We start from the raw sequence: 20,027 nt of genomic DNA, 5'->3' as shown, positions 1-20,027 counted from the left end.
GGTCTCCTGGGCAGCTCCGGGTACAGGGACCCCCGCCCGGCCCCGTGCCCCGCCCCCCTGCACCCCGGGCAATGGCAGCGGCGCCCCGGGGCTGGGCGGGGGGCTCGCGCTGGACCTGGCGTCCGGTGGCCCGAGACGCACTTCTGGCGCGGGCCTTCCATTCATGCACCGAACTGCGGGGTCGGCTCTATCTGGTGGGGGGCCTCCTGGCCGGAGGGGCGACAGAGCCGAGCGGCGACACAGTGGTCTTGGACCCGGCGGGGGACCAGGCCGTGCGGATGGGGGCGCGGGGCGGCCCGAGGCGCAGCCACCACGACGCGGTGCCGCTGGGCGGCCGCTGGCTCTGCGCGGTGGGCGGCTGGGATGGGTCGCGCCGCCTGGCCACGGTGGCCGCCCTGGACACAGAGCGTGGAGAGTGGGAGGCGTGGGCCGCGGCCCCCGGCAGCTGCCCCCCTGCCGGCCTCAGCAGTCACACCTGCACCCGCCTCTCGGACCGAGAGGTGCGGGTGGCGGGCCGGGAGGGCGGGACCCGCACTCAGCGTCGCTTCGGAAGCATCTACACGTTAAGGCTGGATCCTGGCGCCCGCACCTACTGGTATGGCACCCCCGCCCCAAACCTTCCACCTTCCCTTCACCTACACTCCAGAAAGGCCAGGGCTCAACAGTTTCGCAGGCATTTTATCCACATCCTCAACCCAGCAACCTCCTTCCCGGCATGCACCGTGTCCAAGGTAGCTGAACCCCGTGTGCCCCTCCCTGTCCTCTGACCCACGCCACTGTCCCAGGCATCCTTTTCAGTCCTTGGCCGAGGGGGTGGGGAAAGGGAAACAGCACTTACATTTCCCAGAAAACGCCTCTCAGGCCTGACTTGGTGCGCGTCCCCAGCTACAAGGAAGAAGGCGACCACACAGCCTCCCGCTCGGGGCACTGCGCTGCCCTGCTGCGGGGCCCCGGGCCGCGCCCAGCTCACCAGCTGTTGCTGTTTGGTGGCTGCAGCTCAGCTGAACCAGAAGTAGCTGGGCACTGGAGTCCCGGGACGATTAAGGTATCGCCCACTCACACCTTGCCTAGGGTGCAAGGGGGCTAAAAGTGTGATGCCCGAATCCCTCCAGACAGTCCCTCCTTCCTCCCCCAAGGACGAGCCAACCGTTGCCCCCCGTCTGATGGAACAGCTTGCAAAGCTTGTGAGCAGTGGGCGGGGGTCCCAGCAGGGGCCTCGGGGGCTGCGGCATCACTCGTGCTCTGTGGTGGGGCCCTTTGCAGTGATGTTCGGTGGAGAGGCTCTGACCAGATCGAGAGACGCCGTCTGCAATGACCTCTACATCTACGACGCCCGTGAGAGCCGCCCAGGGGCTGAGGGGGGAGTGAGACGGGGGAACCTGAAGACGGCGGAAAGAGGCGGGGCAGAGTGCTGGGGGAGGGAGTACGCACAACGTGAAGTCTGCAGGCCCAGCAGTCCAGGGAGAGAGAACGCGGCAAGCCTTTGGTGGTGGTAAGAGCGCCGTGGCCGCCAGTAACCACCCCACCTCACCTGACAGGCAAGTCTCCTTCTCTGTGGTTCCACTTCCCCTGTGCGGACCGCGGACTGAAACGCATGGGCCACCGGACCTGCCTTTGGAATGACCAGCTTTACCTGGTTGGGGGTTTCGGTGAGGATGGCAGGACGGCTAGTCCACAGGTTTGCGTCCTGGATCTCTTTGTCTAAGGAACAGTGCCAAGACACACTGCCAAGCCTCTGTTTTGTTGTAAACTCATAAAGCATCATCACCAGAGCAACCTGCCTCATGTCAAATGCTTATTAAATTTCAATCTGAGAGTCAACGTTTGCTTCTGAATCTTTGTGGGTGAGGGCGTTAAAAAAGTAAACACATCTTTATTTGCAAGGGAAAGGATAAAATCTGGGACCTCCTGATACTGCGAGTCAACCTGATGGAACCAAAAGCCACAGATCATATGCTTTTCCCCGCCCCATGCAAACTCCATCCTCAACTGTGGGACAAAGCTTCAGGCTAGAGCTGAGCATTCTGACCAAAACATTTAATTAACAAAAAAATATTACAACGGCAGAGAAAATAATTACAACGATAAAGAAAAATGAGAAGAACTGGGAGTCAGGGTAGAGAAGAATGCAAAGGCCTCGGTCCCTAGGAGACCAACACTCCGGCTGAGCTGGCCTTAGCCCCAGCCCCTTCTGAGTTTTCCTTGGCTGGCTTCTCGTCTTCCCCCATGAGACGAATGTTGTGCTTTTCCCGAAATTCATTTAGTTCTTTTCCCTTTGCCTGAAGCTGCTGTGTCAATGTCTCAATGATCTTCTGGATCTAGAGGGCAAGCGGTAGATATTACATAGGCCTTCGGGTATCCCTTCCCCCACCTGGTCCGGAATGCTTGAGGGAAGTGAAAAAGATGACACCTCTAACCTCACCTCTAAACAGGTAATAAGAGCGGGCACTAAAACCATTCTTTTCTCAAACACGATGGTTCATAAACTTCAGTGTACATAACAATCACCTGGCCTGCTCATTTACAAAATGGGCCCACTGAATGGGCCCCATGTCCGAAGGTTTTGCATCAGGAGAGGGTCTAGGAAGCTGCATTTTAAGTTAGTGAGAAACACTGCCCTCACCACCCACCTCCCGCACATCGGCCGGGTCGCGGAGCCAGCAGCATCTCTAAGGAGCCGGACTCAGTGCAGGGGCATAAAGCACACAGGCTGGCGGGCTGTTTGCGGTTCCACGTGAGCTCCCGCTCACACTCTCACTCCCTGGCCCCGCTCCTCACCCCCCTGTCACCTAGAGCTCCCACTCCAGGATCTCACCCACCTGCTCCTTGTTATTCTCCAGGGCGGGCAGCACCTCCTTGACCGTCCGCTCCACCAGCACCCCTCCAACCATGCGGTAGCACCTGCGGGTCTCATCCACCTCCTTCAGTGTGTCGATCACCAGGCTGGGGGAGGAGGACAAGGCAGGATCTGAGAACCGAGGCGCACTCCGCTGCAGGCCCCCAACACACACACACACGGCCATTCGGCTTCGTTTCCCCGCGTCTCCTGCCTCCCTCACCTGTGCTCATTCAGCTCCATCTCCAGCTCCGCTGCCTTGGATGCTAGGCCTCGCTGCTCCTGCCGAAGGCGGTTGAAGCCAGCAATTACCTAAGAAGGTGAGAAAGAGATAAGGAGTGACAGAGGAGACGACGGAAATGGCAGAGGGTCAAGACACAACACAGGATGGCAGGCTTCACAAAGATGCAGCAGCAGACAGCTACGCAGGACACAAGTTTGCCACATCTAACTTCAGTCTGCCTGCAATTCCATTCACCAGACACCGGATGAGTGGCTGCTGAGGGTGAGATACTGCTGGTCCACCTTGCTGTTGCCAGCTGCTGAGGAGAGGCACCTGTGATACCAGGTAGGGTGCAGAGCTTCTGAAGCACCCGCACAGGAGCTTAGCCTCACAGGTGATGTGGGCTGACAGGGAAGGCTCTGAACTTAGCTACTCCTGTGTGGGGCTGCCCAGCATCCCTCCCACTCGGGAGCTGCCCTCCTTGACACAGGGGGTCCTCGGGCTACTGATCACAGGGGCAGCAACCTACCCTATACAGGAGTCTCTCCACAGGAACTGAATTTTGGGTGGAAGTCAGCTGGAGCTAAGACACCTGGCTGTCCTAAAGATAACCCTATTCCTGAGATCCTCACAGCTGCCCTCATTCTTGACCTTTGTGTGAACTAGTTATTTAATCTTTCTTTTCACTGTGTGCATGATCCAAAGACCGTTTCTCAATCTTTAGTCTGCTTCTTGAAACTCTCTTCCTTTAAGTAGCAACATGGTATGGTGGGAGGACCCTGAACTTTTGCGTCTGACCCGAGTTCAAAGTCTAGTTTTGCCATTTCCTTGCTATATGACTGAGTTACTTGACCTCTCTTGGGTTCCTCATTTATAAAATGGAGCTTATAATATACCATAGGCAGAGTTTCTCAGCACCAGTACCACTGATATTCTGGGCTGGATAAGTCCTTGTTCTGGGGAGCTGTCCTGTGCAGCACCGTTGAATGTTTAGTTGCATCCCTGGCTTCTACCCACTAAAAGCCAGTAGCAACACTCACTTGTGAAAACCAAAATTGTCTCCAGACACTGCCAAATGTCTCGTAGGGGGCAAAACCACCGCAGGTTGACAGCCACTGCCCCAGGGTAATAATGAGAACTAAACAGAGACGACACAGCAAGTGTCTGACACAACTCGGCTCCCTCAGTGTCCAGGACCCTCCTGTTCTCTGGCTCTCCTAACCCTCCAGCACTCCTTCCTCTGTTCTGGAAGTTCTTCCGCTCACCCCAAATGGAGACGAGATGGAAGATTCTATGCACAGCACCCCTCCCTTTATCGCCTATAGATTTCAACCGGTACCCTTGATTTCAACAATCTCCCTCTCTTCTTTATTCTAACTGACAACAAAGCCAGGCCTTCTCAGAAATTCTAGACCCACATTTCCAAGTCAGTGGAAGGAGCTTTGGAGTAAGACAAAATGACTTAAAAGTCTGACCACAAGCAAGTTATTTCTTTTTTGAATTTTAAGGTTTTTTACTAATAAAATAGAGATAGTATCTGCCCCACAGGATGCGGTGAGGATTGCGTGATTACATCAAAGATTTAGGGCAATATCCAGCATATAACAGACTGTCAACAAACAGTAGCTGCTATTAGCACAGAATATCTCCACCTAAATGTCCTCTGGATACCTTAAAGTCAGGTCATTCAAAGCCGAGCTGATCATCTTTTACCAGTTTTAAACTATTCCTCCTGTCTCCCCTATTGCTGCTAATGACACCACTCTCACCTTCCAGGTAGGACACCTGGCTCCAACTGAGAGCACTGAATCCTAACCACTAGACCACCTGGACGGTTCTATCTTTGAACGCACCCTTATTCCATCAAATGCCAAATTTACTGCACCTACCTCGGCAACTTCTCTGAGGCTCACTGACATCACTCCAGTTCAAGCCTTCATTACCTCTTGTCTGAACTAGCACAACAGTCTTTTGCATTATCTCCCTATTTATGGACTCACCATATCCATCCTATACATTGGTGCTAATTTAACTTTCCTAACACTCGGATGAAAGGAAAATGTTTATGATATAGTATTAGGCTTAAAGACCAGATTACAAAACGGTATATATCGTTTATTCCTTTTTTTTTTACGCCCACAGCATCTGGTCTTCCTAGGTGGTCTCCCATCCAAGTATTAAACAGGCCCGATCCTGCTTAGCTTCCGAGATCAGACGAGATCAGGCACGTTCAGGGTGGCATGGCTGTAGGTGGTACATATTGGTTAATTATTGTTTTTATTAATATTGTTTTAGTGAATATGGTGTTTATAAAACACGTACATATGTACAATATACAGGTTAATCTCTCAAAGAATATACTCCAAAACAGTAAGAACTGTTCTCTCTCAGTAGCAGGATCATGTAATTTATTTCTGATTTTGTCCTTCTTCCTGTGTTTTCTACATTTTCCACAATGAACGTGTATTATTTTATGTAGTAGGGGGAAAATCAATAGTATAACATATATCCTTCTGTGACTCCCTCACTGCTACATTAAACAGTCCCAAATTCTTTGGCATGCAAAGATGCAACTTTAAGGACCACATCTTTCTAACCTATACATCATGATTTAAACTAACCAGTCACTACGCTTCATGTCAATCTATGCTTTCCTTAGCTCTCCCCTTCTTAGCCTATTTCCATTGTTCAAATTTATCCAGTCCTTCAGACAGTTCCAACATCTCCACTATGATCGTGGTATAAGTGGGAAAAAAAAAAAAAAAACAACAGATCTGTCTGATTCTCAAGTCCTTCAATTAAAAGCCCTGCTCTTCCAGTTACTGACTTTGGGTAAGTTAACTAAAGCCTCTGAAACTCAACTGTCCTTACCTTTGTTATAAAGATACGACCTATTTCAAATAGCGGTAATTAAGTAACAGGATAAACCAAGTAAAGTGCATAGCACAATGTGTTACTCGTTTACAAGGGGTATATGAGGCTCAGGTTTGCAGCAATGATAAATCCTAACAAGAACAGTCTCAGAACTCAATCATCACAACTCCTCAGTCTCTTCTGAGGGCTTCTCTTTCTCCACCACCCTTAAATATTGGTTCCTATTCTGCTTTTTTCGCTTTCTGAACAAACCTTAAATGATTTCATCAAGAACCACGGTTTTGTCAACCAGCCATAAGCTCTTAATTCTCTAATCTACAGCTCCAACTCATTTATTTCTGTAACTCCGGATTTATAAATCTAACTGCCCACTAAATGTCTCTACCCTGATATCCCACAAGAAACCCAAACTCAAAATCCTAAAATAAACTTATTCCCTCCCCCGAAACTTGTCCATCTTTCTGTATTCCCTATGGCATCAGCATCCATCAAAGACAGAAACCTGAGAAATATCTCAGATTAATTTATCCACTTTTCTCTACATTCAAGTTTTACAGTCCATTTCAAACTTTAAGTCCACGTGCATCCCAAACATGTTAGGCAGTTTTCTGCCTGAGTGCTTTTAAACGTATTGTTCCCTCTACCCAGAAAATCCTCCACTTCCTTCTTTTTTTGACTAACTTATCTCATCCTTTAGAACTGAGCTGAAAGATTATCTCTTCTAGAAAACAAAATAACTAGCATTTGTTAAGCACCTACTATATTCCAGTCACTGTGCAAAACACTTTGCATGCATTGTCTTGCCTAATAATCAAAATACAGTGATGAGGTAGGTACCACTATGTTTTTACAGGAGGCAAAGGCAGAGAGAAATAACTCACGGGAGGTCATCATCTATAAATAGTAAATAGAAATGTGATTCAAACACACTCTGCCCGACCCCAGTGCGCTCTATAGTCTTAACCACCCTACTATACCACAGCTGGCCTTTCCCACCTCCCGCCACGCCCCCAATCCCGTAACCTCCTGATTAGTAGGGGTCTCTCCCCTAGCTGCCATAAAGAAGGGCCTCTGTGGAACACTGTAAATCTTATTGTTTGGTTTGTCTTTTCTCAAACGAGTCTGTGAGCTAACTTGAAAACAAAGTCTATTTATTCATGTTTCCCTGTACCCAGCAGAGTATCTGGCACGTGGTAGACCCTCAAAAAGTATGAGGTTCCTTCTCCCTTCCTTTTCCCAAGTCTGAAATTATCGCTTCCTCCTCCTCAAAACCCCATAGCATGTTATGCCTCTCTTACGACACTTATCTTCTGCCTCATTTTAGCATTTTCTAAATCTTTGATGGCAAGGGACAGTTTTAAAAATCTTTAAAATCTTCATGCAGATACCTTTGCCCGAGTAATCGTTCAACGAATAACTGATCAATGAATCTGTAATTAAAAGAGCTACTGCTTACGTTTTCCTTCCTCTTGTGTAGATGTCCTCCCCCTTCTATTAAACACTAGCCCCGCTATCGGCAAACCATGCTTCCCAAGCTACAAAGGGCTTTCTGATTAATTTGCGAAACGCTGCCCGATGCTAGGCACTGGGGGAAATGCAAACCTGGATTAGGAAAGGGTTTTTGGTCTCTAAAGAAATTGAACCTAATACTGACTTCCGAATCAAAACAGTATAAAACACTAGACTGTTCGAGTATGTATGTCACGCGACGCTGCAGAGTGACTTGCGACTGTCAACTCGGCTTCAGGGTCAGGTAATAGACGACACAACCAGCCCGTTGACTAATGCCCTGGGATTCGTTACGAGCTGCCCGGCCCAGCCATACCTTGTTCGAGGGGGCGGAAAAGTGGGGGAAGCGACGACCCACCTCCCGTGAGGCCTGTGCACCCTCCCAGGCCCTGCCTCCGCGGTCTTCCCTTCCCGGAGGCTCACCCAGCACCCCAAGGGTGCGTGGCTCTCCCCGGCCCGGGCGCCGGAGCTCTCCAAGGACCCTCCCCTCTCTGGGGGGCCACGCGAGTGCGGGCCCGGGGCAGGGACCTGCACCGGCCGCGGACGCCCCTCGCCTCGCCTCTTCTCCGGACCCGGCCGGGGCGCCCTCCTCCGCGGTCTCCGCGCCTCACCTGCTCGGCCGACACCGCCCCCTTCCCCGCGCCGCTGCCGCTGCTCTTGCCGGCGCGACCGCTGCTCTCCGCCATCTTCGCCGCCTGCCGGGCTTCCGGCGCGCAGCGCGGCCCCGCCGTGCGTCACTTCCGGCCTCGGCGTCCGCCTGCGCGCCCGGCGCCCCCGCCTCCGCTCGGCTCTCCGGCTCGGGTCCCGCGAGCGGCCGTGGCTGTAGCTTCATGTAGGCCCTACCCCCGTCCCGCCGGCTGCGGTGAATTCCCTCCGCGGACGCCACCCCGGGAGGGGCGGGGGGGGCGCGGGGCGGGGTCCGGGTGCCGAGCCCCCCGCCCACCACGGGGCGGTGGGAACGAGGGAGGGCGACCCCCGCTCGGAGATCCTGGGCTCGGGCGGGACTGTGCTGAGTCAGTGCAGCTGCGCAGGTGCGCAGGCGGGAGGCGCGGCGGGGAGAACCCAGGAAGTTCCTCGAAGGTGACTCGAGGTGCAGAGACGTCCGGCAGGGGACAGGGCCTCGGTTTAATGCGAGATCGCGAAGTCGAGGTTTCCTGCACCCCTCCTTAGGGTCTCTTCCTGTAACCCATAATTACCTGTAGTGAAGAGCGTTTTGGAGACTTGGGGGTTTTCACTGGCAGGGCCCTGATTCAGCCTCACAGTATGAAGGGAGAAGTCGGGGAATCCTAGAAATTTATTGCTTTGAGAGAGGGTTCGGTGTCCTTATTTCTCACCTTCCTCAGGCTGGGCTCCATCATCAGGCCTCCTCACCAGCTCCTGTCCCTTCTGTGTCCCAGACTCCGGATACCTCGACTCTCAGTATTTTGTGCTCAGCCCAGGTAACATGTTTTCTTGTATCCTCAATGCTTATCACATAGCAGATGCTCAATAAATGTTGGTTAAATGGATGGCGGGAGACAGTGGGGCATCAGCCATCACGGGATATTTGATTGGTGGGTCGTTGTGCCTTGTAGCAGCAGAATCAAAGGGAAGTCCAGCCTTCTTGCCTCCCCACCTGTTTAAACTTGGGTTTCCCCATGCTGGAAAGTCTCAGTCCTGTCTGTGCCATTCATAGGTCCAGAGCCATGGCTGTCTCCTCTTCCTCCTGGGACCTGCCCCTGGTGGCTGTGTGCCAGGTAACGTCGACACCAGACAAGCAGCAGAACTTTCAAGCGTGCGCTGAGCTGGTTCGAGAGGCTGCCAGATTGGGCGCTTGCCTGGCTTTCTTGCCTGAGGCATTTGACTTCATTGCCCGAGACCCTGCAGAGACTCTACACCTGTCTGAGCCACTGGGTGGGAAACTTTTGGGAGAATATACCCAGCTTGCCAGGTATCAAGGGGAGAGGAACAGGTGCTTTCTTTGTTGGGTCGTGTCTCTGGATTGCGGCTGTGAGAAGTGTCAGTGTCCCCTCCCCCCAGGGAATGTGGACTTTGGCTGTCCTTGGGTGGCTTCCATGAGCGTGGCCAAGACTGGGAGCAGACTCAGAAAATCTACAATTGTCATGTGCTTCTGAACAGCAAGGGTGAGACCTCATAACTCCAGCCCACCTCTTCCTGGGCTCTTGTGCGTAAACTAAGATTCTCCAGAATTTTTCTCAGTGGAGGGAGGTGGGCGTGTCCCTACTCCTGCTCCTGGCCTGTGAACTGTCTCCTCCCCGGGAGGAGAGAGCTAACTGGGCCTCCAGAGCAGTGGTCCCCACATTTGTTGGCACCAGGGACCGGGGCTCCTGTGAGAATCTAATGCCTGATGATCTGAGTGGAGCCGAGGCGGTAATGCTAGCGCTGGGGAGTGCTGCAGATACAGATGAAGCTTCACTCGCTCACCTGCCGCTTGCCTGCTGTGTGGCCTGGTTCCTAACAGGCCACGGACCAGTGCCAGTCCACAGCCCTGTGGTTGGGGACCCCTGTTCCAGAGCACCAGCACCAGGTTTCCTTCTCCCCTTTACTCTAGGGTCAGTCGTGGCCACGTACAGGAAGACGCATCTGTGTGACGTAGAGCTGCCAGGGCAGGGGCCTATGCATGAAAGCAACTCTACCATGCCTGGGCCCGGTCTCGAATCACCTGTCAGCACCCCGGCAGGCAAGGTGGGAATGTGAAAGGGTGAGGCGGGAGGGGAATAGGAATCCTGTGACTAGGTGATAGAAGGTAGAAAGCCCTAAGGAGTAGGGTAGTGGGGGTGTGACCAGATGCTGTGACAAACAGGGTAGGGGGCTAACTATGCAGGCTGTCTTTTCCATTCCAGATTGGTCTAGCTATCTGCTATGACATGCGGTTCCCCGAACTCTCTCTCGCATTGGCTCAGGCTGGAGCAGAAATACTTACCTACCCTTCAGCTTTTGGATCTGTAACGGGCCCAGCCCACTGGGAGGTAAGAAGACACCTCTTCAAAACACACATCTTCTCTTAATCTCCTCCTCTTCCCCCAGCCCTCCTTACCAGTGGGAAGATCCATCTCCTAGATTGCTGCCTTAGATCTCCTGTGTTGTAAATCATTCCCAGGCAATTATCAGAGTGGCTACTAGAGGTAGACTAGCCTGCCATGTCCACTGCCTGCCACTTCTCTACGAGCTGCTACGTGAATGGGCGTGGACACAAACCTCCTTATCCCCAGGTGCTGCTGCGGGCCCGTGCCATCGAAACCCAGTGCTACGTGGTAGCAGCAGCCCAGTGTGGACGCCACCACGAGAAGAGAGCAAGTTATGGGCACAGCATGGTGGTGGACCCCTGGGGGACAGTGGTGGCTCGCTGCTCAGAGGGGCCAGGCCTCTGCCTTGCCCGAATAGACCTCAGTTACCTACGACAGTTGCGCCAACACCTGCCTGTGTTCCAGCACCGCAGGCCTGACATCTACGGCAGTCTGGGTCACCCCCCATCCTAAGACTTTTGACTTCAGCGAGTTGAGACCCCCATCGTAAGCTGTTGTTGCTGTAATGCCGGGGCAGGGCCCAGGTGCGGCCCCTGACTTGGAGAACCCCGGCTCTGCTTCTCGGGAAAGGTGAAGCTCACCTGAGCTCACATTTCACTTTCAGAAAGGTGGGTTTTTATATCGTCACTGTTTATTTCATGAGAACTGAAATTATGCTGAGGGCTGAGCAGTACTGGCATTGAAAAAAATAGAATCAGAAAGTCTGTGTCTGGACACCTCCTTTGGGACTGAACTGCACCAGCTGGACCAGGTGCCACATGTAGGCCTCCTGACTCATTCATTCCACGTCTCCCTACCTAAGTAAAAGTGCAACACTCAGTGCATGTCCCGGCCCCGGAGTGCTCCCAAGCCTGGCCGTAGGGCTGGCGGGTGGGGGAGAGGGTGGAGAAGGGAGAGAGGAGGAGGGAATTGATACTGAATTACATCACGTTCACCTACAGTGCCCTTTGCCCAAGCCAGAAGGATGCAAAGGGGAAAAGGGCTGCAGGGTACAGTATTTATTTTCACTTGAACATGAAAGGAACGGGTCACACTCCCCCTTCCCCTTTTCAGGGGGAGTGTATTTTAATCAGCAACCTCTGCCCCACCTACCCTGTGCATGTGTGTACACACACACCGTAGCTGGGAGGGGTGATGGGCTGACCAGTCCTCTTAACCTGTTTTCCCTTGAAGAGGGTCTGACAAAGGGGAAAGAAGGAGCCACAGCAGGCAGAGGTTTCAGCTGTGGAACAGAGAGACGAGACAGCAGCACCAAGGCCAGGAGAGAGTGGAAAAGGGCACAGCTGCTTTGTTTTTTAAAAATTCTTATAATTTGGGGGAGGGTGGTAAGTAATTTCCAAAATACACTTCAGAGTCCTACCTTCCACACAGCTCCCTTCCTCACAGCCCTTTGGTTTTTCAGACAAAACTTAAGAGCCCTCGTTGAGCCCGAAGCCCTGGGAGCGCCCCAGTGCACCCAAGCACAGTGCTCGCTTCCATCCCTTCCAAGACCAGGCCCTGCAGCCTTGGCTTCTCCCTACACGCCTCACGGTTCAGTGGCAAGGTGGCTGTAGACACGTTGGGGTGAGTGGAAAGGGACACACAGGGAAGCCCAGGCACATGGGTGCAGGGAGGGGTGGGGAACACCACTTCCATGTCGTCTTTTCCTTAAAAAAAAAAAAAAAAGGCAGGGGTGTGACTGGTTGGAAGGGTAGAGAACAAACCCCAGGACAGTATGTACGCTCCAGAGGCGAATGCTGGGGACAGTCCCATGAGGGGAGGTCAGGGCAATGCCTGCAGCATCAAGTTCCTCAGGAGTTTCTGTCGGCCCAGCTCGTAGTCCTCCTCGTCCACATTCACCAGCAGCTTGATGGCTTCATGGCCCACAGCCTGCTTGAGGGAGTCTGTGATGAAGACACCTTTGAGTGCCTCTAGCAATGAGCCGTTGATATAGTCGCGCCAGAATGCGTCGAGGTAGGTGAGCTCAGAGAACTTGATGTCACAGATGATGGAGCCCAGGTCCCGGGACTTGAGGATGGTGTTGGCCTGGTTGAAGCGCTCAAACTGCCGCTCGAGTGGGTCCTGCTTGTTGGAGAAGACGTTGCCCTGCAGCGCGGTCTCGTGCTGGCAGTACTCCGCGCGGACCCGCAGCCGGATGTCTGCGGAGGGAGACACGCACAGGAGGCTGCGCTGAGCGGCGAGCTTCCGAGGGAGCTTCCAGCGCGTCTGGCGGCTTCCCTGCTGCAGCCCCAGGACTGGCGCTTTCCCAGGCACCTGGGCAACCCCGGTCTGAACGCAGCAGGTCCCGTTAATGGGCTGTGCCCAGGTCAGACACCCTGTCACGAACAAGCAGCGCCTTGCTTCTAGGGGGTATTTCCCTAATTAACAGGTACAGCTTGTTGTAATACTCTGCCGTGACCTGCTTCACCCTGCAACGAGGGTGACACGACAGCACCCTCCGACTTAGTGTTAACTAAAAGCACTGGAAATATATTCTGCCACCAAGCTGGAGGAAGCGCCCCCTCCCCCCGCATCGACATCTGCTCTGCCTCACTCCGCAGCAGCTAAGGGAGCCCCACACTGAAGGGCACCCTGGCAGCCCTCCACGGCCCTCTGCAACCCGTGACACTCCTCACCACATGTCTGCTTTTCCTTGGGATCTGGTGTCACCGACTTCCGGCGCTTTCGCTGGCTCCCAAGTGTGGCTCGCCCTCGAGCTGGCCTCTTGCTACACATCTGAGGGCCCGAAGTGGGGCAGCACACCACAGGGTAGTGGGGAGGCACTGACCGGGGGTAAGGGGAGAAGTCAGAGTACACGCGGAAACCACACCCACCCTGGGGATTAGGAACCACAACGTGACCTGGAAGGACACTGGAAACAATCGCAGGACCTAGGTGACACAAGAGCATCACCTATGGGGGTGGGGAGGGGACATAGTCCTTTCACTGAAGCCGGAAGGCTGGGAATATGAGGAGTCCCACGTCCCCTTTCTTGATTATGGCCCTTTGGGGAGTACCACCCTCTCACCTGTTTTATGGGGCTGGGTAGGCCTCGGTTCTGGGTCGCTGAGGGCTCTGGGGGTCACGTAGCGAATTGAAGTCTCCTCCAGATACTTGTCTACAAGGTCAGGGCACACTATAGGGGAGAGGGAGTCATTCGAGAAGATACACCCCTCCCTTTTGGTCCACCCTCTCTGAGTCCCCCCAAGGTTGATGCCTCCTCCAGCAGGGACCCCTCCCCGACTCCAGCACCCCCCGCGTGCCCTCACCAGCCCGCCGCCTCTTGAGGGTGACGTAGGGTAGCAGGTCGTGGCGTGTGATGATGCGCAGCAGCTGCAGCACCTGGCGGAAGTTACTCTCGTCACAGCGGCCCTGGCGCTCCAGTGCCAACAAGAAGTCACGTCCATTTCGGATGAGGCCACGCTCGTGGTCATCGATGACATCCACGAAGAGGAAGGACAGGACACGCACATCTCTGTGTGTCAGGTGGGTGCCCACGATGTCGAACATGCGGTGCAGGCTATACAGCCCATGCTCCTGCGCCCCACGCTCCTCCGGCCACGCCTGGCTCGCCCGCCGCTTCAGGCCTGCCATGCTGGGCTCAGGTGCACACTGCTTCCCAGAAGCCCTGCTCAGCAGCGGCAGTCCCCACCACACTGTGAGGACAAGGAAAGGGCTGTGAGCCGGTCAGTGGCAGGAACTGGTCTTACACATTCCTTTATTCCTGGCGCCAGCACAGCGGCCGGCACAGTGCAGCGCTCAGTAAACGTCTATTAAAAATAAAGCCTAGAGTTTTCATGTCCAACCAATGCTGCCCTAAGTCCAGATCCTATCAGAGAAACACAGTCACATCCCCCAAGTGAGAACATTACACTCACCTGGAGGGCTACATGCTCAGTGGGAGTCACCATTAGACTTCACCCTGACCGAAATACTGCTTTGTGCCCCTGCCCAACCAGTCTACCTCTTAAATGTCGGCAAACCGAGTAGAGAATTCACTCAACTCTAATGTGGACGCTGTAGCAGATGAACTTAGGAGCTGACAGGAGGGAAACGGAAAATCTTGAGGGTGAGAACATTTCAATTCTGCTTGTGCCATTAACAAGCTGTGTCGCTGTCACGTTAAGCAAGTCTCTGAACCTCAGTCTCACTGCCCCAACTTCGAAACAGGGAGGAAAGAAACTACTCCTCAGACTTGTTAAGAATCTAATGAGAAAATACACGTGAAATCACTCGGTAAACCCTTAGATAAATTGTCGCAAAAGACATTTCAAAGAAATAAGTATGCTTGACCTCTGCGGCCCAGCCTCATCCCTCCAAAGCCTATCTTTAGGTTCCCCACAATCCAGCTCCAGAAGCATAACTGCTCAGATTAATCAGTGATATTCACCCCAAAAAATGGACTTAAATCCAGACTTGGCTAAGCTCCTATGTTGAGCATCCTTGTAATTCCCCTAACCCACTAGTATTTGATGTTAACACACCTTCTGGTGATGCCACCTTCTAACCTTTCCTCGTGGTTGTTATTTATCAGCCCCGTCAATGACCGATCACAGCCCTACGTTCATTATGTAATTTGGCACTTGGTTCCATCCTGGATCCAGCCAATAACCAATCCTCAATCCCACCAACTCTCACCTCCACCCCCGTCACAGACTTCCTGCCGCAGTATTCCATGGGAGCACAGAAGACTGCTTATCCCTGCGTGAGGTGTAGAGAACGTACTGCTCCACCCTCTGACCGCAACCTACAACCTCCCAATCAATTAGAAATTCCTGTTGATGCTACTACCAAATATTTCCTAAACCTGCCTCACCTTCCCACCTCCCCTGCCAATGGCCCAGTTCGGGTCCCAGCTGTCTCTCACCTAGACTTCCACAGCAGCTTCTTCAACAGCTTTCCTTACCATCAATGTTAACCCACTGAAACCCACCCCATACTCAGCTGAGTCGGCGATTTGAAATGAACAGCTAGCTGGCCACATCACTTTTCTGCTTAAGACCTACCTACAGCTCCCTCCTGACCTATAAGAATGCTCCAAACTCCTTACCCAACTCACCAAACCTTCCAAGATCAGGTCCTGCATACCTTTCCAAACTCATAACCCACTTTTTATTCTAACTTTATCAGTTTATCATTCACATACGTCACGCAATTCATTCACCTGTACGTTCTTCAGGCTGTTCCCTTTGCCTGAATCCGTCTTCCTTCTACCCCACAGCCCGTCACTGTCCTTTCCGATGGCTGACTCCTACTCACCCTTGAAGAGTCAGCTCAGACGCCATCTTCAAATCCATTCTCTACATCTCATGCAGGGATAAGCTGCCCTCCTCTGTGCTCCCATGGAAAACCGCACATACTTCCTTTAAGCCATTTATCAATGTGTACTAAAGTCATCTGTGCACTGACTATCCCATTAGAGCTTAACTCATACACAGGGACTAAGTTACATTCATCTTCATGTCGCTAGTCTAACAATGGATATCCAAGAGACCGTCACAAGCAATGTCAATGAAGAAACAAACTCGTAGAAGTCCAGGAGTGAGGGGACCTCATTAAAAACACACACAGGCAACTCAGTTACCACGCACACACTCCACCTGGCTACAGCCTCCTACACTCTGCGGACTACCCACAGCCATTCTGCAACGAGAGGGGTTGTTCTGTCCACTTTCTACACCAAGAGACTGAGTCTAGGCTAAGGAGAGTCAAATGACAAGCTACTTCAGAAGAGCTGAGCTGACGGGGGCTCAGTCAACTGAGGAGCAAGCAGGACCTGGTCCCCTCTTCCTCCGGGACCCTAAAACAGAAGCACAGAGAGACACATGCCTCAAGAAAAGAGGCAGCCCACCCTGGAATCACAGGGACCAGTGCCAGGGGTCCAACATGTGGCCATCGGGTAATGAACTCAGATGCTGCACGGGAAACAGCTGGGACACTATGCAACTATAGGCAGCATCTCTCCACCTCCCACTTTACGGCACAGCCCTGGGTGTCAATGAGGGGCTGTAGGGAACAAGCTCCCGCTCACTGCAGGCAGCACCAGCCAAGCCCCTCAGAGCCCGACGGCCTCTCCCTGTCCCCCATTCCACCTGCTCCGTGTGGCCAGCTGTTGGTTATGAAGGTCCCAGCAAAGCAGATGGGCTGCAGAGCTGCCTAATTCAAAGTGTCCTGACTATGAGCCTCAGGAAATGAAGAAACAGTGTCCCCACATAACTGGCCACTAAAAAACCAGGCAGAATCCCAGAAAGCACCATGGCCCTAACTTCGCTGGATACAACGCCACAATGGGCCTCAGCCCAGTGCAGTTAACCCCCTGCATTTGAGGGGAAAAACAAAGTCCCTGGATTCCCAGGCCAGGTCATTCCCAGTGCCAGAAATTACCAGAGCTTCTAGGTCAGTGGTTCTCAACCAGGGGCAATTTTGCCCCCTTGGGGACATTCGGCAATGCCGGGGACATTTCAGATTGTCATTGCAGGAGGTAAGGGTGAGTGTGACCAGCATGCAGTGAGTAGAAGTCACGGATGCTGCCAAATACCTTACAATGCACAGGACACCCCCCATAACAAAGAATTATCCAACCCAAAATGTCAATAGTATTAAGGACGAGACACCCTACTCTATGTGGAGCATGATGGTCAAATAGAATAGAAACAGCAAGTCACTTTCCACCCTAGATGTGGGGAAGGAAGCCATCAGTCCTTCCGACCCAAACCCATCAAACAATATTCCAGAAGAAAAGGAAAGCCAGTCAGACACAGACTCATTTAACTTAAGTGTCCAGCTGGCACTTAGGAGTTCCGAGCTGCTACCACCTCAGCCTCTCTAACACCTGCTGTTCCGGTCAGGTGACCAGCAGGGGGTAGGGCCACCCTCCCTTCTGCCCATCCCAGGAGGTCTACTTTGACCTAGTTCAGCGCCATCCTCTGCAAGACGGACAAAAAGGATCCCGTGCGCATCCCTCACAGCCATCATTAAAGTCTTCAACCAAACCCGTGGCAGACCCTTCCTGGTTAGGCTGCTGATCACACTTGGATTGCTTATTCAAAGAAGCAAAGTGGAGAAAGGGTCTGTGTTTCCCAAGGCCGTGTTCTGAGGAGAAACGTCAGGAGGCTGGCATGCAGGCTAATAGGCAGCCCTCCCCACTTATCATGTAGGATTCTGAGTTCACTCACTCAGCAATCCAGATGGGGGTTCCAAGTTCAGCATTACAAGAATATGGCCAACTTCCTCTTAAACCAAAATACACTCGGCTTTCTGTGGCAATGAAGCGAGGGAACGCAGCTTGAATGATACAGAGAGCCGAGAGGACGCTACCAGAATAGTGAGGAGAATGCACCCTGTCTGAACAGAAGATGAGCAAGACCCTGAGTCTCGGTGTCTGAAATGATGCCAGACACCAAGAGACAAACACTCTGGTAAACACAAGTCCTGATCGCGCTGGCTGGTTTGAGTCCATTTGAGATCCTAACATGAGTCCCAGGTTACGGTTTCTCTGAATAAATTCTTTATTCTGATGAACTGCTGCATTTCCTAGAGCTGATGTTTGTTTATGTGTTTGTTTGCTTTAGGGACATCCAAGCCAGCCAAGGACCAACGGACAGTCTATACATATCTACGGGATTTCTTGACTGGTTGTTTTCTATTAGGTTTCTACTTCCAAGCAATGTGTAGTCTCATCCCAAGCAAGGACATCTGTATCTTCACGCAACTAGAAGTCTCTGACTCTCTCAGAAGCCCTCAGAGAGGAAGTCGCGTGGAAGGACTAAAAAGAGTGATGTCTTGAAACGTGAAATAAAAACACGAGAAGCCTTAAAGATGGCTAAAAGTAGGTAAGGAGCTTTCTTGCTGGTGGGACAGGGAAAGTGTAACCAAATACCTGCAGTCAGAATTACACAGTATGTTTTCAAAAGAAGGGTTCCAGGAACCTTGAACAACTAGAAGAAAGCATAAGCTGCAGGAAAGCCTTCCCATGGAAGGCGCCTCAGCAACCCTCCAAAGGCCACATGCAGTAGACACCGTGCTAGAAGACAACGTCCCATATGCGAAAAGACTGGGAAAAGACGTTTCTCACAGAGCTGACGAGAGGGCTGGATAATAGCAAAACAAAGCTGCGGACTTACCCCAAGGCACCTAATTTCTGCTCCTTTCCCTACCTCCCTCCAGCTACCTGAAGAGACAGTGGCTACAAAAGGTCTTATGTGTTTAGGAGGTGAAGACCCCTTTTGCCTGGCATCTATCACCACTACTGGGCTCACCCCAATACACTTCCCATGCCACATCCATTCCCTTCCATTGCTTGAAAACAATAAAAGAAGTTCCAGACTTACCTCTGCAAGAAACTTAATTTCCCAGGTCTCTTCCTAGCACAAGGTTCAAAGCCAGCAGAAGAACAAAAATAAGGGGGAGAAAAAGTCAATTTTCGAGCTTTATTTTGGAACCTCGAAGGCCCAAAGAGTTAGTTGATCTCAGCTGCAAAACTACACGGATAAGCCTAAAGCCATTCCGATGGAAATAACCTACTCCAAGCCAAGAGAACTCACCCCACAGAAGTCCCCAGGTTTCCCTAACTCCACTAGCCAACTCACAAACAATACCAACTCCAAGGATCTCCAGCCTCAATGGCTCATGGCAAGAAAAGGTCCCAAGTTCAACGACCTGTGGGAGAAAGAACTACCCTTTGATACCTTCTCAAGGGACTCAATTCCTTATGAGACACCTATTTTGTTACAGTATAATTGCTGACTTTCATTTTAGGAAGACCAGGGAGGAAAGTGGTTACAGCCAAAGAAGATACTTTGTTTACATCAAACATTTCATTTATCAGACCAGAACCAAGCTACAAATTTTATCTTCACCCTTTCCCTTGCCTAGCCCACAGTGAGAACGGGGTGCCCACCGGGGCAGCAACCACATTCCCCCAGGGACATTTCTGTATACGAATGCTGACCCCTCCCGCCTAGCACCCAAACAGTAAAATAAGAGTCTGGAAACTAAAGCGCCCGTTTACTTAACAAGCCTGGCCGCCCAACACCGTCCTGCGTTTTCTGTTCCCTTTCTCAGACTTCCAGAGCCGTCGCTTCAGCATACAAGGCTCCAACACAGCACTACCGTTTCCCTATTCCGCACTGCCAAAAACTAGAAAACTCCTTTACTCCTACACACTCCCGCGACACCCGCTTCCCCATTTCCCCTTCTTTTCGTGACCAGGAAAAAACAAGGGAGAAAGAAGCTGGGGAGCCTCTGAAAGCAGATCCAGTTGAACCCTCATCCAACTCCAGTTCTCCAAACCCACATGACCGTTCCCGAACGCCCTTCCCACCCTATTAAAAGCTAAAGGCCTGGCGATTAGAATTCGCTGCAACTGATGCTGTTTAACTCTGCTCTCTTCCTTTCCACAGGAGAAAGGGAGCCCCGGACCCTGTCACCGTGCAGCGCCACTGTCCTGTCTCCTATCCCGTCCCCTCCGTCCCAAACTTTCCTCCTAGTCTCTCACTTTCCCCAGGACCTCGGCACACCGACGCGCCCCCCACTCCCCAAACCTCCGATCCTCTCGCAGGCCCTTCCGCCGCCCACCTCC

At 52.5% G+C, this 20,027-nt stretch overlaps 4 protein-coding genes and 1 pseudogene across 10 annotated transcripts in view; 2 read left to right on the top strand and 3 right to left on the bottom strand.

The window, feature by feature from the left end:
- Positions 1–17: 17 nt before the first annotated feature.
- Positions 18–1,821, top strand: KLHDC9 (kelch domain containing 9). Its single transcript, XM_039839893.1, has 4 exons — positions 18–595; positions 886–1,045; positions 1,137–1,335; positions 1,539–1,821. Exons 1-4 carry the CDS (start codon positions 72–74, stop codon positions 1,703–1,705), a joined length of 1,050 nt encoding a protein of 349 aa, XP_039695827.1. The 5' UTR covers positions 18–71; the 3' UTR covers positions 1,706–1,821.
- Positions 1,822–1,853: 32 nt separating this feature from the next.
- Positions 1,854–8,204, bottom strand: PFDN2 (prefoldin subunit 2). Its single transcript, XM_039839903.1, has 4 exons — positions 8,054–8,204; positions 3,060–3,148; positions 2,820–2,943; positions 1,854–2,318 (listed from the first exon to the last, which is right to left on the bottom strand). The coding sequence occupies exons 1-4, from the start codon at positions 8,126–8,128 to the stop codon at positions 2,145–2,147; spliced, it is 462 nt and encodes a 153-aa protein (XP_039695837.1). The 5' UTR covers positions 8,129–8,204; the 3' UTR covers positions 1,854–2,144.
- LOC120584232 (uncharacterized) lies at positions 5,193–5,311 on the bottom strand (annotated as a pseudogene).
- On the top strand, positions 8,170–11,182 carry NIT1 (nitrilase 1). Of its 5 annotated transcripts, none has more exons than XM_039839895.1 (7): positions 8,170–8,274; positions 8,786–8,881; positions 9,118–9,372; positions 9,462–9,565; positions 9,994–10,127; positions 10,286–10,411; positions 10,655–11,182. In XM_039839895.1, coding segments are annotated over exons 1-7 (984 nt in total). In that variant the 5' UTR covers positions 8,170–8,272; the 3' UTR covers positions 10,922–11,182. The 5 variants fall into 5 exon arrangements, with proteins under 5 accessions (XP_039695829.1, XP_039695833.1, XP_039695830.1 ...); XM_039839899.1 differs by lacking the exon at positions 8,170–8,274 and adding an exon at positions 8,504–8,522 and having other exon boundaries at positions 10,655–11,169; XM_039839896.1 differs by lacking the exon at positions 8,170–8,274 and adding an exon at positions 8,551–8,591 and having other exon boundaries at positions 10,655–11,169.
- Positions 11,183–11,451: 269 nt separating this feature from the next.
- DEDD (death effector domain containing) overlaps positions 11,452–20,027 on the bottom strand; it is a 9,250-nt gene continuing 674 nt past the window's right edge. The window contains exons 1-6 of one of the 3 annotated variants that reach the window (XM_039839902.1): positions 19,036–19,053; positions 18,778–18,810; positions 13,717–14,103; positions 13,476–13,583; positions 13,084–13,230; positions 11,452–12,606 (exon numbers count right to left, since the gene is read on the bottom strand). In XM_039839902.1, the coding sequence (XP_039695836.1) occupies positions 12,230–12,606; positions 13,084–13,230; positions 13,476–13,583; positions 13,717–14,041 (957 nt within the window). In that variant the 5' untranslated portion in view covers positions 14,042–14,103; positions 18,778–18,810; positions 19,036–19,053 and the 3' untranslated portion in view covers positions 11,452–12,229. Of the gene's footprint in view, positions 12,607–13,083; positions 13,231–13,475; positions 13,584–13,716; positions 14,104–18,777; positions 18,811–19,035; positions 19,054–20,027 lie in introns of those variants that run through there. The other 2 variants (XM_039839901.1, XM_039839900.1) reach the window with 2 other exon arrangements.

The sequence above is a fragment of the Pteropus medius genome, unplaced genomic scaffold (genome assembly GCF_902729225.1).
Source record: "Pteropus medius unplaced genomic scaffold, Ma_sr-lr_union100, whole genome shotgun sequence".
Taxonomy (NCBI): domain Eukaryota; kingdom Metazoa; phylum Chordata; class Mammalia; order Chiroptera; family Pteropodidae; genus Pteropus; species Pteropus medius.
Note: the sequence above shows the minus strand (reverse complement) of the source record. Positions and strands in the feature narration are given on the sequence as shown.

Excerpts from the sequence above, each read along its gene's own strand:
- KLHDC9 (XM_039839893.1), top strand. The coding sequence starts at position 72 with ATGGCAGCGGCGCCCCGGGGCTGGGCGGGGGGCTCGCGCTGGACCTGG. Across the intron at positions 1,046-1,136 it reads GGAGTCCCGGGACGATTAAG|GACGAGCCAACCGTTGCCCC; the intron begins GTATCGCCCACT and ends TCCTCCCCCAAG. Across the intron at positions 1,336-1,538 it reads CCTCTACATCTACGACGCCC|GCAAGTCTCCTTCTCTGTGG; the intron begins GTGAGAGCCGCC and ends CTCACCTGACAG.
- NIT1 (XM_039839895.1), top strand. Across the intron at positions 9,566-9,993 it reads TGTGCTTCTGAACAGCAAGG|GGTCAGTCGTGGCCACGTAC; the intron begins GTGAGACCTCAT and ends CCTTTACTCTAG. Across the intron at positions 10,128-10,285 it reads TCAGCACCCCGGCAGGCAAG|ATTGGTCTAGCTATCTGCTA; the intron begins GTGGGAATGTGA and ends TTTCCATTCCAG.
- PFDN2 (XM_039839903.1), bottom strand. The coding sequence starts at position 8,128 with ATGGCGGAGAGCAGCGGTCGCGCCGGCAAGAGCAGCGGCAGCGGCGCG. Across the intron at positions 3,149-8,053 it reads GGGCGGTGTCGGCCGAGCAG|GTAATTGCTGGCTTCAACCG; the intron begins GTGAGGCGCGGA and ends TCACCTTCTTAG. Across the intron at positions 2,319-2,819 it reads TGGAGAATAACAAGGAGCAG|ATCCAGAAGATCATTGAGAC; the intron begins GTGGGTGAGATC and ends CTTGCCCTCTAG.